The 21901-nt window shown below is 38.7% G+C and overlaps 2 protein-coding genes across 2 annotated transcripts in view; one reads left to right on the top strand and one right to left on the bottom strand.

Annotated features, from left to right (window-relative positions):
- cacna2d3 (calcium channel, voltage dependent, alpha2/delta subunit 3) overlaps positions 1 to 9556 on the top strand; it is a 48107-nt gene extending 38551 nt beyond the window's left edge. The window contains exons 29-38 of the mRNA XM_017449976.3: positions 1035 to 1079; positions 2070 to 2132; positions 2769 to 2839; positions 3020 to 3095; positions 4281 to 4321; positions 4428 to 4483; positions 4614 to 4731; positions 7737 to 7849; positions 9099 to 9181; positions 9420 to 9556. Of these exons, the coding sequence (XP_017305465.2) occupies positions 1035 to 1079; positions 2070 to 2132; positions 2769 to 2839; positions 3020 to 3095; positions 4281 to 4321; positions 4428 to 4483; positions 4614 to 4731; positions 7737 to 7849; positions 9099 to 9181; positions 9420 to 9512 (759 nt within the window). The 3' untranslated portion in view covers positions 9513 to 9556. The remainder of the gene's footprint in view (positions 1 to 1034; positions 1080 to 2069; positions 2133 to 2768; positions 2840 to 3019; positions 3096 to 4280; positions 4322 to 4427; positions 4484 to 4613; positions 4732 to 7736; positions 7850 to 9098; positions 9182 to 9419) is intronic.
- On the bottom strand, positions 7678 to 19441 carry LOC108254725 (uncharacterized). Its single transcript, XM_053673926.1, has 15 exons — positions 19121 to 19441; positions 18676 to 18975; positions 18507 to 18590; positions 18323 to 18376; positions 18175 to 18225; positions 17894 to 17950; positions 17471 to 17521; positions 17330 to 17380; positions 16129 to 16215; positions 15997 to 16015; positions 15851 to 15876; positions 15694 to 15725; positions 14892 to 14958; positions 13012 to 13052; positions 7678 to 12809 (listed from the first exon to the last, which is right to left on the bottom strand). Exons 2-15 carry the CDS (start codon positions 18698 to 18700, stop codon positions 12717 to 12719), a joined length of 738 nt encoding a protein of 245 aa, XP_053529901.1. The 5' UTR covers positions 18701 to 18975; positions 19121 to 19441; the 3' UTR covers positions 7678 to 12716.
- Between the last annotated feature and the right edge of the window lie 2460 nt (positions 19442 to 21901).

The raw sequence follows: 21901 nt of genomic DNA, 5'->3' as shown, positions 1-21901 counted from the left end.
ATATTATCAACACTAATAATATCAACACTGATATTATCAACGCTAATATTATCAACACTGATATTATCAACACTGATATTATCAACACTGATATTATCAATGCTAATAATATCAACACTGATATTATCAACACTGATATTATCAACACTAATAATATCAACACTGATATTATCAACACTAATAATATCAATGCTAATAATATCAACACTGATATTATCAACACTAATAATATCAAGGCTAATAATATCAATGCTAATAATATCAACACTGATATTGTCAACACTAATAATATCAACGCTAATATTATCAACACTAATATTATCAACACTAATATTATCAACACTAATAATATCAACGCTAATATTATCAACACTAATATTATCAACACCAGTATTATCAACGCTAATATTATCAACACTGATATTATCAACACTGATATTATCAACACTGATATTATCAACACTAATAATATCAACGCTAATATTATCAACACTAATATTATCAACACTAATATTATCAACACCAGTATTATCAACGCTAATATTATCAACACTGATATTATCAACACTGATATTATCAACACCAGTATTATCAACTCTAATATTATCAACACTGATATTATCAACACCAGTATTATCAACGCTAATATTATCAACACTAATATTATCAATACTGATATTATCAACGCTAATATTATCAACACTGATATTATCAACGCTAATATTATCAACACTAATATTATCAACACTAATATTATCAATACTGATATTATCAACGCTAATATTATCAACACTAATATTATCAACACTAATATTATCAATACTGATATTATCAACACTGATATTATCAACGCTAATATTATCAACACTGATATTATCAACACTGATATTATCAACACTAATATTATCAACCCTAATATTATCAACACTAATATTATCAACACTGATATTATTACTAAAGTAAAACTCAGTATTTTGAGGTGTAAAGGTATTAAGTGAAGTTATTTGAATAATCTCATCCTCCGTCCTTCACAGTGTAACGCCCTGGACGGGAAATGCAGCATCAGCTGTGACAATGAGGTAACCTCTCTCTCTCGCACTCTCTCTCTCTCTCTGTCCGTCTGTCTGTCTCTGTCTGTCTGCCTGTTTGTCTCTCTGTCTGTCTGTCTCTCTCGCTGTCTGTCTCTCTCTCTGTTTTTCTGTCTGTCTCTCTCTCTCTCTCTGTCTGTCTCTCTCTCGGTCTGTCTGTCTCTCTCTGTTTTTCTGTCTGTCTCTCTCTCTCTCTCTCTGTCTGTCTCTCTCTCGGTCTGTCTGTCTCTCTCTGTTTTTCTGTCTCTCTCTCTCTCTCTCTCTCTGACTGTCTCTCTCTCTCTGTCTGTCTGGCTCTCTCTCTGTCTCTCTCTCTCTCTGTCTCTCTCTCTTCCTGTCTCTCTCTCTCTCTCTGTCTGTCTGTCTGTCTGTCTGTCTGTCTCGTGTTCTTTTTGTATGCCTCTCTCTGTCTTTCACTTTGTCTCTCTCACTCCGTGTCTCACTTTTTCTTTCATCCTCTCTAATTCTGTCTCTCTTCTTTTTCCTTCCTTTTTGTTCTTCTTCAGTTTATCCCTTTCATACTTCATCTTCTCTCCCTTTCTCTCCCTCTCTCTGTCCTTGTCTTTCTTTCTTTCTCTGTCTGTCTGTCTGTCTGTCTGTCTGTCTGTCTGTCTTCTGCCACTCTCTGCTTGCCTTCCTCTTAACCTCTAAAAACTCGTTTCCTCTTCTGGTGGTCTCCCACACCTGTTTCGTGTGGAAGCGAAACGCAGTGTTGTACCTATCTGTCACACACACACACACACACACACACACACACACACACACACACACACACACACCCCAGACTGATTTCCCCAGGTTTCACATGATTGTTCTGCATGAGACAGCAGCTCAGTTTCAGTTCCTCTCATATTACTGTGTTCCTCGATAAGACGCTTCCTCCCGACTTTGAGATTCATCACACTGAAGGTTACTGTACAGACCGCTGTATTTACACTCTTCCCTCGTTTCTCTCTCTCTCTCCTCTCTCTTTTCCATCAGGATATTAAATGTTACCTCATTGACAACAACGGCTTTGTTCTGGTGTCTGAGGATTATTCTCAGGTTGGTCAGTCACAGTGATTACACGCTGCATCTCATTCATTTAACTGTGTTCAGGTTTACACTTTAATCCTCAGATTATAGTCCGTTTATCAGGTCCACCTTGTTATACAGGTCACTCTGTAGTCCATCTGTTGCTCTGCACAAAATATTGGCACCCCTTCTGCCCAGTCCATCGGTGAACAAAGAGCAGAAATGATTTATTTTTTAAAAAATTTACAATTATTTATATGCCATATTGGTTCTTCTCTCTCCATCATAACTAAACATTTAATATTTCAATCTCGATGTGTTTACAGTGTGAATGATAATTATTGCCATTATTACGTCATGATGAATTCATATACGGTATGCATGCATATAGATACACTTAATATCGCCTTATCTTATACATGCACAATTTTAAGCACGAAAATGAATTATATACATGATCCTAAACATCCCACTCCTCAGGGTCCGACATTGCCTGCTAGGTCCTTCCACTTCTGTTAGCATTAATACAAAATTCCATTTTATTGTCATAAGAATGAGAGAAAAAAAACAAAACAAAACACCACAATACTTATATTTCGAGCTATTGTACCTTGTAAAAACTGCTACCTGAAAGTCGTTGTGATGTCACTTCCTGTCTCTTCATAGACAGGGCTCTTCTTTGGAGAAGTGGAAGGAGCCGTCATGAACAAACTGCTCCTCATGGGCTCTTTTAATAGGTCAGAGAGCAAGTACACTCACCCACACACACACACATGTATCATTCAAATATTTTGCATGTACTATGATGTAGAGCAGATTGTAACACAAACGTTTGATCATATATTGTGATGTGACTTTCCACACATATTTTACCGTGTGTGTGTGTGTGTGTGTGCGTGTGTGTGTGTGTGTGGCAGGCTCACTCTGTATGACTATCAGGCTCTGTGTAAGGAGTACGTAGGCAGCAGTGACAGCGCGCGCACTTTACTGAACGTGAGTATGAGCGTTACTGTTAACATTAGCGGTGTTAAGCAGTGCCACGCCCATTTTCTGTATCTGTCTAGCACTCAAAATATTCAGCTCTGTTTTTGTGTTTAAACCACGAGTGGGCGTGGTCTACACCAGAAAGTGTTTCTATTTTCCCATTCGTTTTTTCTTTCACAAATTAGTTCGCAGAACATAACGTTATTCACCTCCTGAACCCCGTGGAACGTTCTGTCTCCTGTGACTGAGGGTGCTTGTGCAGGGTGATCAGCTCCTCAGCTCCCTGGGTGGAGAATCAGTATAGGGTGTACACAGTATATGGCTCGGTACACGCCGGGACACTGATGACTCAGTTTCCGGCAACGTGACAATGTACTCGCGTTGTAAAACGTCGCCACAGCAGACAGGACCCAAATCTTTCCGACGTTGTATGTCATATCAATTTGTTAGCTTGATCACACGCGGATGTTTTTGGCGGTGCGTTGTGGAAGGATGCTGCGATCGAGACGGCCGACTCCCTGATCAGTGTCCTGACTACTGAACTAGGAAGCTGACTGCGATGCCCCCAGCATCATCTATAAAAGCATATCTCTTTTGTTTGTACAGAAGTCTGATAGGAAATAATGATATGACAGAGCTCAGTGTTTGAATGAAACCTGGCAACCCTTCCCACGTGCCCTTCACTCACCTGTCCTTTAAAGATCTACATAAGAGTGAAAGGTTTGCGTTAGTGTGACTTTGTTGTTGTTGTTGTTTTGTCCTGCAGGATTAACAGCAAATAAAATAAAATAAAAAAACCCTGAATGTATTCGTTTAGGACACATTCTCGGTTCAATCCAAACAACGTATTCGTATTCAGTTACGTCCCTTCTAAATACCCGAAATTCAGTTGAGCTATTTTAATAAATGATGAATTATATTAATAGAACAGTAAATTGTAATCCAGAGGCTCTGTAACGTGATGAATGAATGTGAGCAACTGTAAAGAAGCACATTTAACGTGAAGACGCTTTTAAAAGGAACGAGATAAAACGGTACGTCTTATTGTACATACAAATGAACAGTTGGAACTCTTTTCTTTTTTTCCTTAAAAACTCGCGCTCTTTTCTACTGACGCAGAAGGAACGAAGTAGAGGTTTGATACAGAATGTGTATATGAGGTTGTGATGTTATGTGTGTTTTCTCTTTTTTCAGCCGTTCTCTGCTGTGAAGTGGCTCATCAGTGAAATGATCCTGTAAGAAAAGCTAGTTTTGTGTAAATTCGGCAGTTTTATATTTAGTGCTGGGTGATTTTACTCCTGTGTGTGTGTGTGTGTGTGTGTGTGTGTGTGTGTGTTACAGATTCCTGCTAGAGTTTAACTTCTACAGCTGGTGGAGTTTTGACTCGACTGTGAAAGGTGATTTGGTTTTGCTTACGGAGTTACTCAAGGATCTCTTTCAATATTTGTGCAATGTGTTTACAAAGTCGAAATATTAGGATATATTTACGAATGTGTGTGTGTGTGTGTGTGTGTGTGTGTGTTACAGCTGACAGAGTGAACAGGAGGGCGATGCTGGTGCCGTGTGATATGGAGTATCCGGTGTTTGTCTCAGAGCGCACGATCAAAGAGACGGCCGGCAGCATCGACTGTGACGGCTGTATCAGGTGTGTGTGTGTGTGTGTGTGTGTGTGCGTGTGTGTGTGTGTACTCGCTTTCGCACTGCAAGTCCAAAAAGAAGAAGTGTTTTTATTCATGTACAGTGGTGCTTGAAAGTTTGTGAACCCTTGAGACTTTTCTAGATATCTGCATAAATATGACCTAAAAACATCATCAGATTTTCACACGCGTCCTAAAAGTAGATAAAGAGAACCCGATTAATCAAACGAGACAAAAACGTGAAACTAGGTCATTTATTTATTTAAGGAAAGCGATCCAATATTACATATCTGTGAGATATGAGGAAAGGCAAAAAAATAAGGGCTAAAGGGCTCACAAACTTTCAAGCACCACTGTCGTCAAACGTGACGTATTGCAGCTTTCGAAGCTTGTCTCAAACCGTCTGGAGCACAAAGTGCTGCTTTCTAAAACACTGGACAGATTTCTAGTCAGAAATGTGCAGGCAGTTTTGATTTTTTTTGTTAATGAACCAAACAGCAGGTATAGTTCATCATTTTTCCCCTGGTGTGTGGTTGAGGTTAAGATTGAGAACAGGATGATGGGTTATGGTTATTTTGCATAACCCAGACGTATCCATTGTGTGTGTGTGTGTGTGTGTGTTAGAGAGAAAGAAAGAGCTCTATCGGTTTTGTACTATACACAGATTATATTGCATCGTTAACGTTTATCTGCCTTTAACTGCCTGCTTTGTGACGCAAAATTGTCTCTCTCTCACCTGTTCCAAGTCAGGTTTTTATTATATCTGTGGTTTTCTGTATTTTATTAGCTTACTTAGTTTGTTGGTTTGTTTGTTGTATGTTTCACTTAATTCAATTTTGTTTGTTTGTATTTCATTTCATATAACCTCTCTCTGTCCTGCAGTTATTTTGCACTAATCGCAGCTCAGAAAGCCATCCACCCAATTACTGACTCTAAGAGTATTAATATATCTGTGCTTGTACAGTGGGTGCAAAGTAGAGTTTCACCTCTCCTCTTTTAAGCCTTCTTGGTAACAATTGCGCTGTTAACAGTAACAGTGAGCTGCTCGTTGTGCGTGTGTGGTTTCAGTAAGAAGGTGAGGTGTTAATAACGCACACTGGCTGATAAAAGGCTCAACACCCACGCGGAGCGAGACGCCGAGCGCTCTGCCGAGTCTTTCACGTCACATTTCAAGGTCTGCTGTTGTTAATACAGGAAAGAGAAACTTTCTGAGGCCTGAAGAAACTGTTGCGGCGTAGAGAGAGCAGACGCTGTGGCTTTGAGCTTATTTATGTGCAGAACTCTGCTTAAAGCACTTGTGTGAAAACTGAGAAGAACTACCGTGCTGTACGCTTTCAGTTACAGACGGCCTCGTCTAAACGCTCCACACGTTATTCCTTTGGTGAATTCATAAATATGAAATATATTTATTAAAAAAAAAAACTAAAATGAGTGAGTTTACTGCAGGAACTTTAGAGACTGGAGGCCTTTAAGGACCTCCACATCCATTTATATTCTTATTATGTTACTGAATTTGTTTTTTTTTGTTTTTGTCACACAAAACTCTAGGAGTGGGTCCAGGAGGACGGGCGCGAGGACGTAAATAAAGAGGACGGGCGCGAGGACGTAAATAAAGAGGACGGGCGCGAGGACGTAAATAAAGAGGACGGGCGCGAGGACGTAAATAAAGAGGACGGGCGCGAGGACGTAAATAAAGAGGACGTGCGCGAGGACGTAAATAAAGAGGACGGGCGCGAGGACGTAAATAAAGAGGACGGGCGCGAGGACGTAAATAAAGAGGACGGGCGCGAGGACGTAAATAAAGAGGACGGGCGCGAGGACGTAAATAAAGAGGACGGGCGCGAGGACGTAAATAAAGAGGACGGGCGCGAGGACGTAAATAAAGAGGACTGGCGCGAAAACGTAAATAAAGAGGACGGGCGCGAGGACGTAAATAAAGAGGACGGGTGCGAGGACGTAAATAAAGAGGACGGGCGCGAGGACGTAAATAAAGAGGACGGGCGCGAGGACGTAAATAAAGAGGACGGGCGCGAGGACGTAAATAAAGAGGACGGGCGCGAGGACGTAAATAAAGAGGACGGTGCGAGGACTTAAATAAAGAGGACGGGCGCGAGGACGTAAATAAAGAGGATGGGTGTGAGGACAGATTTTGTTAGGATGAAACCAGTTATCTCAGAAAGTTCAATTCAATTCAATTCAATTTGATTTGTATAGCGCTTTTTACAATAGACATTGTCTCAAAGCAGCTTTACAGAAATATCAACACGGTTAATAAATATCAACATATACAGATATTAAAGGTGCGAATTTATCCCAACTGAGCAAGACACTGAGTGGCGACGGTAAAGGAAAAACTCCCTAAGATGTTTAAAGAGGAAGAAACCTTGAGAGGAACCCGACTCAGAAGGGAACCCATCCTCATCTGGGTAACAACAGTTAGTGTGAAAAAGTTCATTATGGATTCATATGAAGTCTGTATGGCGTTAGGAGCAGCCGTAGTCCCAGCAGTCTGGAATTAAAGAAGATTTGAGCTCCATCCAGAGCTCCTCGTAGACATGGAGAAGTGTCTGGAAGCTGGCCAGTCACTTGATGCCTGAGCAGAAGTGAACACTGCTTTATGACCCAACCATAATCCCAAATTGACTCCTCCTGCCTTCAGCAGCACTCTTTTCCTCCAAACCAGTATTGTTAACCACATCCAGGAGCTCACTCTGCCCATTTTAGTGGCACTAAAGTTAGACGAGAAAGTGGCGAGGATGTGTCCCTCGTATCCCTGGAATAGACCACGCCTTTAATTTAAGCATGTTTTCTTGTGCCCTGAGACAGATCGCTGTGTTTACACAGTTACAGACCGACAGATTGACGAAACGTGACTTGCAATAACCTGATTAATTAAAGTTGAATAAAACAGCAGTTTAGACACTGCAACACATATACACTGGCAAAAATGATCATTTTCTCTCTCTCTCTCTCTCTCTCTCTCTCTCTCTCTCTCTCTCTGTCTCTCTCTCAGGACGTTTGTCATTCAGCAGATACCCAGCAGTAACCTCTTCATGGTGGTTGTGGAAAACAAGTGTGACTGTAGCTCCGCCCCTCCAGTTACAATGGAGCCGATCGAGATCATTTATATCCTTCACAAATTATAAATACAGAGATACAGTCATTTGCATTTCCTGGTACAGCTTTCAAAGTTTACCCAAACACACACACACACACACACACCCACACACACACACACACACACACACACACACACACACAGAGTAAAAAAAAGAGTCGTCTTCACAATAAAAAACTATTCTATTCCCTTAGTGTTGAATAATAAAGTCAAACTGCCTGAACTAATAATAAGTTGGTCAGCCAAAATACTACCTCAGTGACATACAGTCTGCTCCAAAAGTATTGGAACAGCAAAACCAGTGTTTTTGTTTTTGCTGTACACTGAAGACATTTGGGTTTGAGATCAAAAGATGACTATGAGACAATAGATCAGAATTTCAGCTTTCATTTCCTCATATTTACATCTAGACTTGTTAAACAACTTTTTAAAACATGGTGCCTTTTGTTTGAAACCACCCATTTTTCACGTGATCAAAAATACTGGAACATGTGACAGGTGTTTCTTGTTTACCAGGTGTGCCATGTTAGCTTGATTGTTTAAACGCTTAATAGCTCTGAACATCCAGTCTTGGTTTGAGCCCTAGGTTTTACCTGTAAAGATAAAAAAGATAAACCAACAAATGCTGTACTGCATGAAAAACCTAAAATGGAGGACAGAAATAAACAACTGAACGGATAGATAGAATTCAATGACTAGCTACTGCTAAAAACGTGTAATTCCTTATGTCTGGTTATCAGAGTCTACTAATAAAACTTCCCTGTTGGCTAAAAAAGAGTGGTAGCTAAATAGCTAAATTAGCTCACTGGTATCTGGCTGGTTTTAAGTCATTAAGTTAGAACTTGTTTACCTTGAACTGAAAAGACAAGAATGAGCTCTCTGATCTAGTTATGAATTAAATTATATCAGATAGAGGAGTGTCTTGGTGTTTTGAAGTTTTTGAAGTCTGTTGAAAACTACGTGCCAATTTGGTGGCTGTTCTCAGCTGTCTAGCTAGCTTGTGCTAACGGGGTCTGACTAGCTAGATATTTGAACTCTGTTAAATTTTGACATGTTTCTTCAAAAATGAATCATAAAAAATATGACCAAAATTGACCAGAAATATTGGCACAAGCATATTGTAATCTCAGATATGTTTACATTTGGAAAACTATTGCTTAGTACATTTTTACAGTACACACAGACACACACACTACACAATAACATTTTACACAGTTCTGAGTGTGTGTGAGTTTATATGCTTTAACCTCTGAACACACAACGAGTCTCTTAAGTGTGAGACAATGAAGTTTCAGAAGGACCGCAAACGTCCTGACTCCTGTCACCCCTTCCATCCTGAGGTACACTCTGTGCACGTATGTGTGGTGTGTGTGGTGTGTGTGCGTGTGTGTGCAGTCTTGTATGTTTGTGTACTTTCTCTCCCCCTATATTCTCTGTTACTGCAGCTAAAAATGACCCTTATCTTAATCGGCCAAATGTCCTCACAAAATTGTTGTGTGTTTCTTTCATTAAGAGGAAATTTTGGTCCTCACATTTCAGCCTTGAGTAAATGCTGTGTGTGTGTGTGTGTGTGTGCAGGAAAACGCCATGGAGTGCGGCTCGGCCACAACCCTTTCTCCTACGCTAGCTGCCGCTTTGAGCCCCCTCCTGATTGTCCTCATTTCCAGGTGACCTTTGACGTGACCTTCGACCTTCCAGCCATTGGAGGATCGTCCTCGCTAATGGCTATTGCTAAATGGGGGTGTGAAAACAAAAATACCAGTTCAAATGCAGCTTGCTGACAGAATCAAACTCATCCTTATGACCTCAAAACTTAAACCTGCTGACACTTTAGAGGCTCGGTGACCTTTATATGACCTTTAAGAATGTCCAAACATAAAGAGAGTGGCCCAAACGCCAGAAGAGTCTTTCTCAGAATTCATTCTAATGAGTTATTGAGAAAACTCCAGTTGGTATGGTGTGTATAGGCGTTGCTTTACAAAGTAGAGAGAAAAAAGTTGTGCTTTGGCAGCCATTTTGTAGCTAGCTAGCTAGCAGCCTGCTGGCAAATTAGCGGCTAATTAGCAGCTAAAAGCATTTCACTCTACTTCTCAGCTAAAGTGTGGCACAGGGGCACTAAACATGACTAACTTTCTGCTTTATTACACAATATAGTTATCTGAATGTTATATTAGTAACCGATTTGATGTAAACTGCTTCTGAACGTTAACTCTAACGTATGCTAGCAGTAACAGACACAGCTCCACAGCCGAATAACGCTGTATGAACGCTCGAAAATAAAACGATGAGATCTTAAAACGCAGACGTCTTGTCAGAAAGAATTCTCTGCACCCTTTGGTTTGAGATATATATAAAAAAATGTAGGTGTGAATTTAAGCGTTTGGGACACAGAGCTTTGTTCTTAATCTGAGCCATGAGTCCCGCGTAACGCGCGAGACGAGCGAGCTTATAACAAATCACTGCTTTTTTTGTAATTTCATCCAGAATTCAAGACACCATTGTTTACGGGCAACTGAAAAAAAAAAAAAATAGATTCCTCGTTAATTATATTCCCATTCGTCTGCCTGTCATTTTTATTTACACCTTATCATTTCATCAAAGGAAATTAACATGCATGAAGTGAGAAAACGTACGGAATATTCTACAGAAAAACGCTGATTTTTAACAATTCTGAATTGCACAAGAATGCCTGCTTAACAAAAAAAAAATACAAAACAAAGAAAAGAAAATGTCTTTTAAATGATTATAACTATACCTCAAAAAGAACGAAAGCCATTTGTTGTAAATAAAAGCATATTTTCCATCAGCGGTCTCGTTTTTTTGGTCTTAATTTGAGGATTTTTCCTTTTTCCTTTATTTTTGGAACGACGAAATGATCGAAAAATGTATGCAGAGGGGTGTGTCAAGGCAAAATGTGTTTTAAAAATGTTAAATCGATGAAAAATGAATGAATGAACGAACAAATTAATATATAAATACAGTTATGAATATACATATGGATAATTATAGATATAGATATATAATATAAATAAGTAAAACAGGATGTTAGGCCTCTGTTGTCACAATTCATACAGAAAATGTCCCTTTGCTACTGTAAAGTCATCATTCTTGCTCACGCTTGCACTAGCGCACATTTTTCATTGTTGTACCTGGATCCATCTCCAGTGTATCTCTTTAAACCTTCACATTTTTGAGCGCTACAGTCATTTTATGCCATTAGACGTCTATATTCCCAGGGTTTAGAAGTTTTCGGAACAGAAATATTAAGGAGAAATGAAAGTGAGCCGTATAGAAGGCGTGTCACGTTGATGTCACTGAGACGATGTGTCACAGAATCCTGTTAGCTAGTTTCTCACATGAATGTGACCACTGACAGGGATGTGTACATACGGGTCAGGGTGTATATGCCAGTGAGAACGGGCCAAACGAAAGCAGAAGCATGAAACATTACAATACATTTCCGTATTTTTAAATAAGAACTCTAAATATAGACTTCGATGAGGTTTAATGCGCTCAGGTTCATAATACTCTAAACACAGGAATGTTCCATGAGCATGACTCAGGACCAGCTGAAAAACAGTCAACTTAAATCATTACGTGCTAGGAATCGTAATCGATCTAAACTATTGGGCCTTTTATCATATAGGTCACTGTTTGAGCTTCACAATTATTAACTATAGACCATTCGATACGGTAGTGTTGTTAAAATTCCTTTTAAACACCTCGGGGTCACTGTTATGTCCGTCAAACAAAATGATGGATATTGAAACATGGAAAAAGAAAAAGCTTTCTAAAGCTACTCGAACAGCTCTTACAAGGTGACGAACACGTTCAAGCCGAACCCAGGTCTGCTTAGTTCTGGTCAGTTCACATTAATGGATGGGGTAGGGAGGGGGCCGGTATATTGTTCAGACTTCCTACAATAATTGTCCTCCTACCGAGCGACATAAACGACATATACATGGTCCAGACAAATGACCTGCTCAGTATGGATTGCGCAGTTGAAGAAGCCACAGAACCGCCGCTCATTGGATGTTTTTGGGTTTTTCCCTCACCATTCCAAGTCACGAGACTGTTGCGTGTGAAAAGGCTTTGAGCATGTTTAAAGCATTGCTCGAAACATTTTCATCCAACTGCAAACGGTAAAAAACTACACATTGCTATAAATATCAGTCTTCAGTTTGATACAGTTCATTACGTCACCTGTAGGAGGACTCAGGGCCGTGGCTAAGCTGCAGGTTTTGCACTGGGAGGAGGGATTTGGGAACGAGCTGATGTGGAACACCTGAACCTCGCTATCTAACCCCTATTTATGTTGTTCCCTCGAGAGCTGAAAAGCTGCGTGATATTTTTTTTGGTGTTGGTGGTCACAGACTTATTAAGTGTACAAGAACAAAAAATGCTTATGCTAATATTACGTAGAAAACTAAAAAAACAAAGAGGATTGGAAGTATGAAATGAAGTACAGGGGTTAAAGTGTCAAAAAGGGCCAAATCACCTGAATCCTCTGTGATCGTCTTGTCTTTGTGTTCTCTGCTGCTCCTAATTATAGCACGACCGCATTAGCTGTTACGTCTCTGAGAGCGAGTAGGCCTGCTTGCCTGCGTGCTCGCTCGTGGCTTTCTCAACTTCCTGCAACAGCCGATCTCTTGCAAAACCATCGTCTCCTTTAAGAGCTCTGTGTTCGCTTTTAGAAATACACGTTTTATCTGAATGGTTAAGTCTTGACCCAGTTGTGACATTGCCTTCGTGATCAAACAGCAGCTTGAAATCAATTTATTTAAAGATGCCAAAGCAGCGTATTAAATTAAGGCATGTACTGCATAAAAACCATACAAATAATACAAAATTTACACTCTGTAAGGTTAGCATCCATCAGTACTTCTGTATCAGGCTGTACACCGTGTCTTTGTCTTGGGTGACCACTTGAGTGTCGGCGATGGTACAATACATGTGATACACATCGTCCTAAAGCGTCGGAACAAAACAGTATCATGTAAGCCATCAGCAGTGTTATTTACTGAAAAGATCTCTTTAGACTTGCAGCGATGTCATGATACCTATCAGACCACAGCGTTTCATAATAACAGCTGCTGAGAAGGCAATGAAATACTGAAATTCAAACGTCACCACGAAGCAGTGTAACAGTTTATCAGAAACCATTACTCACCTCTGTTGTCTTAGCATCTTCTTTTACGTCTCCGCTAGTGTCTGGAAATTCACATGATTGGAAGAGTTAAAGTCGTCACACAGTAGCATGACATTCAGATTATAAAACAGTGATTCTGAATGTTATTTATTTTTCAGGTTGTTGTGGCTACACTATCCCCTTTACTGGACTATTTTTTTTTGTAGGAAATTGTTCAAACATAAAGCTTATGATTGGATCCTATTTGATTATCAATCAGAAAGAACTTGAACAGACAGTTTAATAATAGAGAGTGAGACGCTAGCTATGTTTCCATCCAAGCTACGTATTTAACATAAAACATTATGTTACATAATTCCCCGGCATTTCCGGGGATACTGGCGCATCTCACCGTCTGCCATTCTTACTTTTCACAGGAAATAATCCAATCACATGACTTGTTGAGGTAAAGTCACATGACTTTTTTGATGCAGGTTGAGGAATTTCTTCAGTAAATGTGTTTCCGTTATAGTTTATGTGCATGTCTTCTTATCGATTTAAGCAAATTATCCACATCGATACGTTTTTTATGCACGTTTTGCCGATTTTTAATCACATCTGGTGAACATCATACTATTTTTGTACGTGTATGGAACTAGCATATGAGTCGGAAGTAGATTTTACAGTAATCACAATATTACATTGGGATAGACTAGAATTTAGTCAGAGCGCTTTCCTGCCTCGGATCTGATCGTATCTGATTGTCATTTATCAGTCTGTAAATGTCACCCGTGAGTTCTTTATCTATACAAAAGTAAAGTTTGGTGTTCCACAAGGCTCTGTTCTGATCACGCTCCTCATTTCATTACATACACAGCCACTGGGTACAATAATTCATAAACATGGTATCAACCTCCACTCGTACTGTATGCTGATGACACACAGCTGTGTGTTTCTGCCAAGCCAAGTAACAGACACCAGCGTAATAAAGTTGAGCAATGTGTAAACAGCACCAGACACTCGATGCAGAGTAACTTCCTTTTAGAAGAAGAAAACCTTCATTTGTCACACACAGGGTTAATTGCACCAATAAGGATTAAATTAAGCACAGTTTAGAGCTAATCTAGGATTTGTTGATCTGGGCTATATTTTAAATCGAGTTGTGTTGCACCACTTCATTTTAAACACAGGTTATCAAATCTGGGATTAGAATTCTAACCTGCGATTAAAACCTCCATTTACGATTCATTTTCTCCACCACGATGGATTCGCCATCGACAACACCGCGGCGGTGCAGGCGGATTTCATAAACGTGGAAATATTTGAATTCTCCAGTGTAACTAAACAGCAACAATGTAACTTTCACTTCCACTGGAGTGACTACAAAGGGATCGTGAACTTTAAACTTTGAATGGAAAAAAAAAACTGCCATTATTAACCGCTCATTCGAAAAAAATGAAAAAAAAAAAGCAAATAAAAAAAATTAAAATCTGAGTTTAAAGTGATGGAGCAATAAGATTATAGTTAATCCAGGTTTATTGTGAAATTAAATCCAGGATTAACGAGATGGTTTAAATGTAAGCCTGCTTATTTTAAACAAGGTTTAAAGTTTGGCGCAACAGAATTATTAGATAAACCTTGATTTAATCTAGATTTAAGCTTAATCCTTATTGGTGCAAGCCACCCATAGAGTACGTCTCAGTGAGGCGAAATTCTTCTCTTTGCGTAACACAGCTTCTTAGGAGTTTGAAACATTGGTAGTGTTACAGATTTGTGTGGTTTAGCTCTTTCTGACCACAGGCATTGCATGTTTTGGGTGTACTTCCTTTTTAAAAAAAAGTTTTTGTGTGCATGTGTCCTCGATCTATTTCAAAGCACCATTAAGTGATGTCATGTGTGTGAGTTTGTACTGTATAATTTACCTAAAGGCAGGGACGGTAAGGGTACTGAGCTGATCACAGAATAAGTTCCAGCAGTTTCTGAGCCGGACTAAACATCAGAGTAAAGAAAATAATTTCAATTCGTACCCAAGCATTAACTGTAACTGATAGCCATAAGTGACTATGTTTACATGGACAGCAATAATCTAATTATTGACTTTAATCTGAGTAAGGTAATAATGTGATTAAGGTGTTTACATGAGTCGCTTTTAGAATACTCCTGTCATGTTCCCGTTTTACATGTTATTGATCATGATTAGATTAACAGCCCACGTCATTACGTCACCGCGCCGTCCAACGTCCCTCCAGAATTTCACGTATCAACATACAGTTGAAGCCGTGGGCTGCGTCCCAAACCGCGTACTTACCTACTATATAGTAGCCGAGATGCATGTATTTTTCCCCACTACAGGCCTATAGTAGGTAAGTATGCGATTTGGGACACAGCCGTACTCTCTTGTTCGCCGTAAAACGTGAAACTGCCGTGTGTGATCGTGTCCTGTCGCAAAATGCGGTGAAAACGCTCACACGACGTTCATAATGTGATTAAGGTGTTTACATGTCTGTAACAGACGTCCATAATACGATTAAAACAGGAGTACTCCACCTGTCTTAATTCGATTAGAGCTTAATTAGATTATGACCATAATTAGATTAAGGTTGCTGGTTACATGGTAGTTTCTTAATCAAATTATGGTCTTAATTAGATTAAGAGTGGATTATTGTTGTCCATGTAAACGCAGGCACTGCTTGTTATAAATTGTATGACAGAAATGATACTTACTGTGTTCATATTGAGCATGGACATCATGACTCCTGGGGAACCCCCCCCCCCCAATATTTTATATTTATCGACAGTAGGCTCAGTGGATGTGTGGTTAGTTTCAGTGTTTGTTAGCAATTTGGACTTTTCTAGCTAGGAAAGAAATTGATAAACATACCCTGATTTCCACAGGCCATTTTACGTCTGTTGCAAAAAAAATAAAGAAATCCACAGAAACACACAGATATACACGGATATTAGGTGTTTCAATCAGATAAAACCAGGACGTATGCATACACTATTAAACCGAAATAAATTTCTAACCTCTCAGCCGTCTGCTTCCCTGAAAAAGAAAACAGACTAAACACCTTCTGTCGTTTCATAATCATCTACACGATCGGTTTTACACGGCACGTTTCGAAACGGTGAAAGCAGAAGATTAAGAAAAGGACTTACTGATGAACCTGCAGAGACAGACGCTCATCAGTCCAGCCAGGAAAACACACACGCTGGTGACTGACAGTAGAAGGACAAACACTGATCCTGGATAATATTTGATAAAATAGTGGAAAATGACATTTTATATAGTTAGAGCATGAAGTAAAGTATAAAACACTATCACGCTGTTATAGGAAAATAATTGACGACGGTGTGGTGTGATGAAGTAGACTTACTCTACCCCCCCGAAGTTGATTATTTTGAGTGTTTTATTCAACTCACCAATGCTAACATGTTTATTTATTAAAGCACGGCATTTTGCTGGTGAAACCAGTTCATTCCTGTTCTTATTTATGTTCTAGCACACTGCTCTTTCTTTAGTGTTCAGCTCTCTGTCAGCTTTTATGGAGTTTTGTGGGCGTGGCTTAAATGTACAGGAAATCCTGTGCCGTAAACATGCTCAATAATTTACAGCTTATTAACCGACTCACCTGAGTACAAAGAATATTAGAGTTACTGGAACGTTTGTCAATCTAATTTGGCCACGAAAACATTTACTTATATACTAAAAATGAACCATAAATGAGGCCCAACATGTGTGAAGAGTTTTGGGACAATTGGAAGGCCAAACTCTATAGTATGACATTTTTATTTATTTGTTTATTTTAATCATTGCAGGAACAATATTTTTTGCATCGTTACAATTTAACCTTCGTAGAAATTGTTGGATACATGATTAAATATGATGTTTTCTGTTAGCTGGGAGAATCCCCAAATCATCACGTGAGCACGATGGTAATTTTAGTTTAATACAAACAGTCATTGGTCACCAAATCCAAAACTGTTATATTTACAAATGATCAGAATAAATAAATCCAGGTATAAGATATAAGGGCAAATGACATACTTTTAAGAACATCAGTCTGATGGGTCATGTTGAACCTTTCACCTTCACAAAAGCACATGGAGGTTTTACAAACATAAATACCCTGATGATAATTAAGCTGCACACTATAGTTCACTATACTGCAGCATAGAAGTTTGTCTTATAAACTGTACGCTATATAAGTTGAGGGAAAGGGGGGGTGGGGTGAAATACAATCTATAAATCTGCTGAAGGAACAGGAGGTTATTTATAATCCAAACAAAGTTATATCACACTGATATTCTTCTAGGTGGGATTAATAATTTAAAATAACAAATTTGTATTGTTACTCACTACTTTTTGGGCCACTTGTGGGGTTCACAATCGAAATAGAAACTGGAGAAGCTACAGAGAGAATTACAATCTATTCAATATAAAAAAGATCATATCGTAACTGAAAGATATAAACAGTGGTATCTGAAGAAATGAACTCACCTGTAGATTTATCTTTAGGTGTGGTTTGCGATGTTGATACAGTAGACAACGCTAACAAAAGGAAAAGCAAATACATGTAAAGAATTAAAATAATTTATAATAATAAATAAGAAAATTATTGTTGTACAATAAATATATTAAATAAACTGTAAATCTAATAATACAATTCAAAATTGATAGATAATGTACATTAATGGCGATTATAAAATGTTTTTATCATTAAAAACTATCCGGAATCAGTTTTCTCTTTAGTTGTGGATGACGGCGTTGGTGGAGAAGACAAATCTAACAAAAAAAGGCAAAATCTGAGATAACTGTTTAGACTAATTTACTGTACTGCAGGAAATAAACATGATAAACGGGCTTATTTTAATTCTAGGTGCTAAGTGTGCTATCACTGTTATATATGAGTTAGTGACTCACTGTTAGGAGCACTGGTTGTGTTGTGATGATGATTTTGTGTAACTCTGGTACTTTCAGCTACAGGAAAGAATTCTCCGGTTATAACTGATATGAATAATATAAATCCATGAATGGACATTCTCATAGTAAAACTGCACAAAGTTCACTCCAGCAATATACACTACAGCATATAACAAGTCGAATGCATTAACTGTTACAGCAGGAACTGTTTTAAAGGTGTGTGTCTGGTGTTTTAAAGTCTTTCTAGTTTCATAGTAAGACCTACTACACAGTAAACTTACGAGTCGCTGTGTGTCTTGTGGTGATCAGAGGAGTTGAAAAAACTGGAGAAGCTTAAAACAAATACACAACATATAATAAAGGACATAATAAATACAAGTGTTATTATTTAAAAGGACTAAACAGTGGTGGAAGAAGGAATAAACTGACCTGCTGTAGGTTCCTCCGTAGCTGTGGATGGTGGCGTCGTTACCAGACTCAAATCTGATGCACACAAATATTTACATAAACTACACACACTGATTTTTTTTGTGTTCCTACAGTACAACAATGACCAAAGTAAAATGAACACCACGGAATTCTAATGTAATGTAATTAAAACTGAGTCACTAACCTGCACTGGGTTTCTCTTCAGGAGTGGATGTCTGAGTCGTTGTTGTTGTAGTTGTTGTTGTTGTTGTTGTTGTTGTAAAGAAATCTGACAAAAGATGAAATGAAAATGAGTTAAAATTATTCAAAGGTATAAAGTAATGGAATACATAATTTGATTTATTATAACTTACGCATCATGTTGTGTTTATCACTCATTAGAGAGCGAGCAGTCGGGTCAGAGATCAGTGAATAATCACAGCTCACTTCACGACTCTTTACTGACTGCAGACGATTAAACAGATCATTTTTCTCTGCTGTAAATCTACAAACTGCCTTCTGAGATCCTGTCTTTACATAAGGCTGAGGATTTTCTCCAGTGTAGAGATTACAGCTAAAATCAGCAGTTACTGACTCTGACCCTGATATTTCACACACAAATCTGAATTCATCAAGCTGATCATCATGACTGACGCTTAGTCTCGGTTTCTGATCTGCAGAGGAATAAATAAAATCAATCAATTAATAAATTACACCAAAAATAGCATTAAGGAACATGAATGTAATTTTATGATTCATGCAGATATTAATACACAGAATGCACATATATTATAAAGATACATGTAATGTAGAGCTTACACCGCACTGTGACTGGAGCTGGGAGAGAGTGAGGAGAAGGAGTACGAACAGAGTTATCCACAGTGTAGTAACAAGTAATATGAAGTGTTCCAGGAGAACTTCGTCCTGTCCACCTGATCAGTTCAGAACCATTGACTGAGAGCTGACATGATGGAGAGAGTTTTAGATTTGTGTTGTCTCTCTCTGGGTAGAACTGACACCGAGACACTTTAACATTGTCTGGAACATGACAGTGAATCTGCACTGATCCTCTCTCTGTGAGAACTTCAGGAGACACGGACAGCCGGGGCTGAGGAACATCTACAACCACACACACACACACACACACACACACACACACACACACACACACACACACACACACACACAGTCCAGGACAATGTCAGTCACTGATTCCTGAATGAAGTGTTGAAACTGATTCCTGTTGAAACTCTTTCCATGTGTGTAAACACACAGGTAGGATTTTAGAAAGCTCAGAGTACATTTGTATTCATATTTGTTTTCCTAAATATCATATCCAGAACAGGATCACACATTCACGTTTGTTTTAAATCTAAAGAAGTAACACATTAAACTGTAACGTGTCTATTTTAATCTCTAGATGTATTTGAGTTTTGGGAATTAAACTGTGATACTTAAAGAAATAAATTAACCAAAAATTGATTCCTCTTTAGTCACTAAATAAACTACACACATAAAATATATTGTGGAAAAAAGGAATATGTAATATAAAATAAACACATCTTACATGTGTAACATTATGCACATTAAACTTCAGTTATAAAAAAAGTGTAAAAGAACTAAACAGCAGTAAATAAAATAAAATGAACTCACATGCAGTGGATTTCTCAGTAGTGATGGACGGCTGTGTTGGTGTAGGAAAGAAACCTGATGAAAAACACGTAAATAAGTTTAAACACAATTCACAGGTAGAAATGTATTTAAAAATAAATGTAAGTAATTTGATTTATTATAACTTACGCGTCATGTTGTATTTATCACTCATTAGAGAGCGAGCAGTCGGGTCAGAGATCAGTGAATAATCACAGCTCACTTCACGACTCTTTACTGACTGCAGACGATTAAACACAGCGTCTCTCTGTGCTGTAAAAATACAAACCTTCACAGAGTTTCCCTTTTGAGATGTTCGGTTTATGAAAAGCTGAGGATTTTCTCCAGTGTAGAGATTACAGCTAAAATCAGCAGTTACTGACTCTGACCCTGATATTTCACACACAAATCTGAATTTATCAAACTGACCATCATGACTGACGCTTAGTCTCGGTTTCTGATCTGCAGAGGAATAAATAAAAGATATAAATAAATAAATAGCACTATAATGGATGTGTAGAAAAGAGGTATTAACTGTTACAGACGTTCATGTTGGGGTAATAAATTCAAGTGTGAATTAGAAACATGATTAAAGCAGACAGTAATAGACATCAAATGTAATGTAGAGCTTACTCAGCACTGTGACTGGAGCTGGGAGAGAGTGAGGAGAAGGAGTACGAACAGAGTTATCCACAACGTAGTAACAAATAATATGAAGTGTTCCAGGAGAACTTCGTCCTGTCCACCTGATCAGTTCAGAACCATTGACTGAGAGCTGACATGATGGAGAGAGTTTTAGATTTGTGTTGTCTCTCTCTGGGTAGAACTGACACCGAGACACTTTAACATTGTCTGGAACATGACAGTGAATCTGCACTGATCCTCTCTCTGTGAGAACTTCAGGAGACACGGACAGCCGGGGCTGAGGAACATCTACAACCACACACACACACACACAAACACACACACACACACACACACACACACACACACACACACACACACACACACACACACACACACACACACAAATCACACAGTCCACTTAATGCACACACTGAACATCAAACTGAACATGCAGAAGTATCTCTCAAAATCTCTAGAATTATTTGTAAACATCTATTAGAACAAATCACTGAACTCACAGCACCACAATAACGACTCACATTGAGAGTTAATGTCCAGAATCAGATGGAAGAAGAACAGGAGGACGAGCAGCGCCATTTCACAGCTCCTGGATGAAGTGAAAGCATCGAGACACTCGTTTCAAGAGTAATAAAATCAGGAAGCAGGTCATTTAAGCCACAGGAAAACCACGTAGTCTAGTGTTTAACAGAACGCTCAGTTCTCCACACTGCTCAAGTTCACACACTCACTTCTGAGCAGGTTACACATGATTGTTGTGTATGAAAATGACATGAAAAAAACATGATTGTTTAGGTCTGTACACAACACTGTAATTACTCTAAATTATAACAATTTTGTTTGACATGCTGTTTATTGTGTATTGTGATTCTGTCTGACTGACTTTCAGTATTTCACCTGCCCCACCTCCAGTCTCCCTTTATAAAGATGTTTAATATCAGTACTTATTGTATCCACTAGGGGGAGCCAACACGCTGCATTCAATCTGCATTTATTCTTCTTCAGTATCAGGTCACTTCATTTTGGTCAGCATCACCACGGCTTAAAACCCTCACAGCATCTCATCTTAGTTTTTATGTGGGAAAAATTTATTATATTTTTGGATTGGACTTTTTTTTGGAAATGTATTAAAACCTTAGTAATCATTTAAAGAATAAGTGAACAAATTCTTATGGTCAAATTTGCTTTAAACGACCAGCCATGTACGAATGTCATAACAGCCTATGCGCCACAGACTGGTTTGTCACAAGCCGAAAAGCAGCTATTTTGGGATGACCTATACGATCTCCATCCATCCATCTTCTG

The sequence above is a fragment of the Ictalurus punctatus genome, chromosome 21, assembly GCF_001660625.3.
Source record: "Ictalurus punctatus breed USDA103 chromosome 21, Coco_2.0, whole genome shotgun sequence".
Lineage (NCBI taxonomy): Eukaryota > Metazoa > Chordata > Actinopteri > Siluriformes > Ictaluridae > Ictalurus > Ictalurus punctatus.
The sequence above is the reverse complement of the archived record's forward strand: the minus strand, read 5'-3'. Positions and strand labels throughout refer to the sequence as shown.

Coding starts and splice junctions, on each gene's coding strand:
- LOC108254725 (XM_053673926.1), bottom strand. CDS start 18,700: ATGAGTGATAAACACAACATGATGC. Junction 13,053..14,891: donor CTTACCGTCCCTGCCTTTAG/GTAAATTATACA, acceptor GTGAATTTCCAG/ACACTAGCGGAGACGTAAAA. Junction 12,810..13,011: donor AAGATGCTAAGACAACAGAG/GTGAGTAATGGT, acceptor CCGACGCTTTAG/GACGATGTGTATCACATGTA.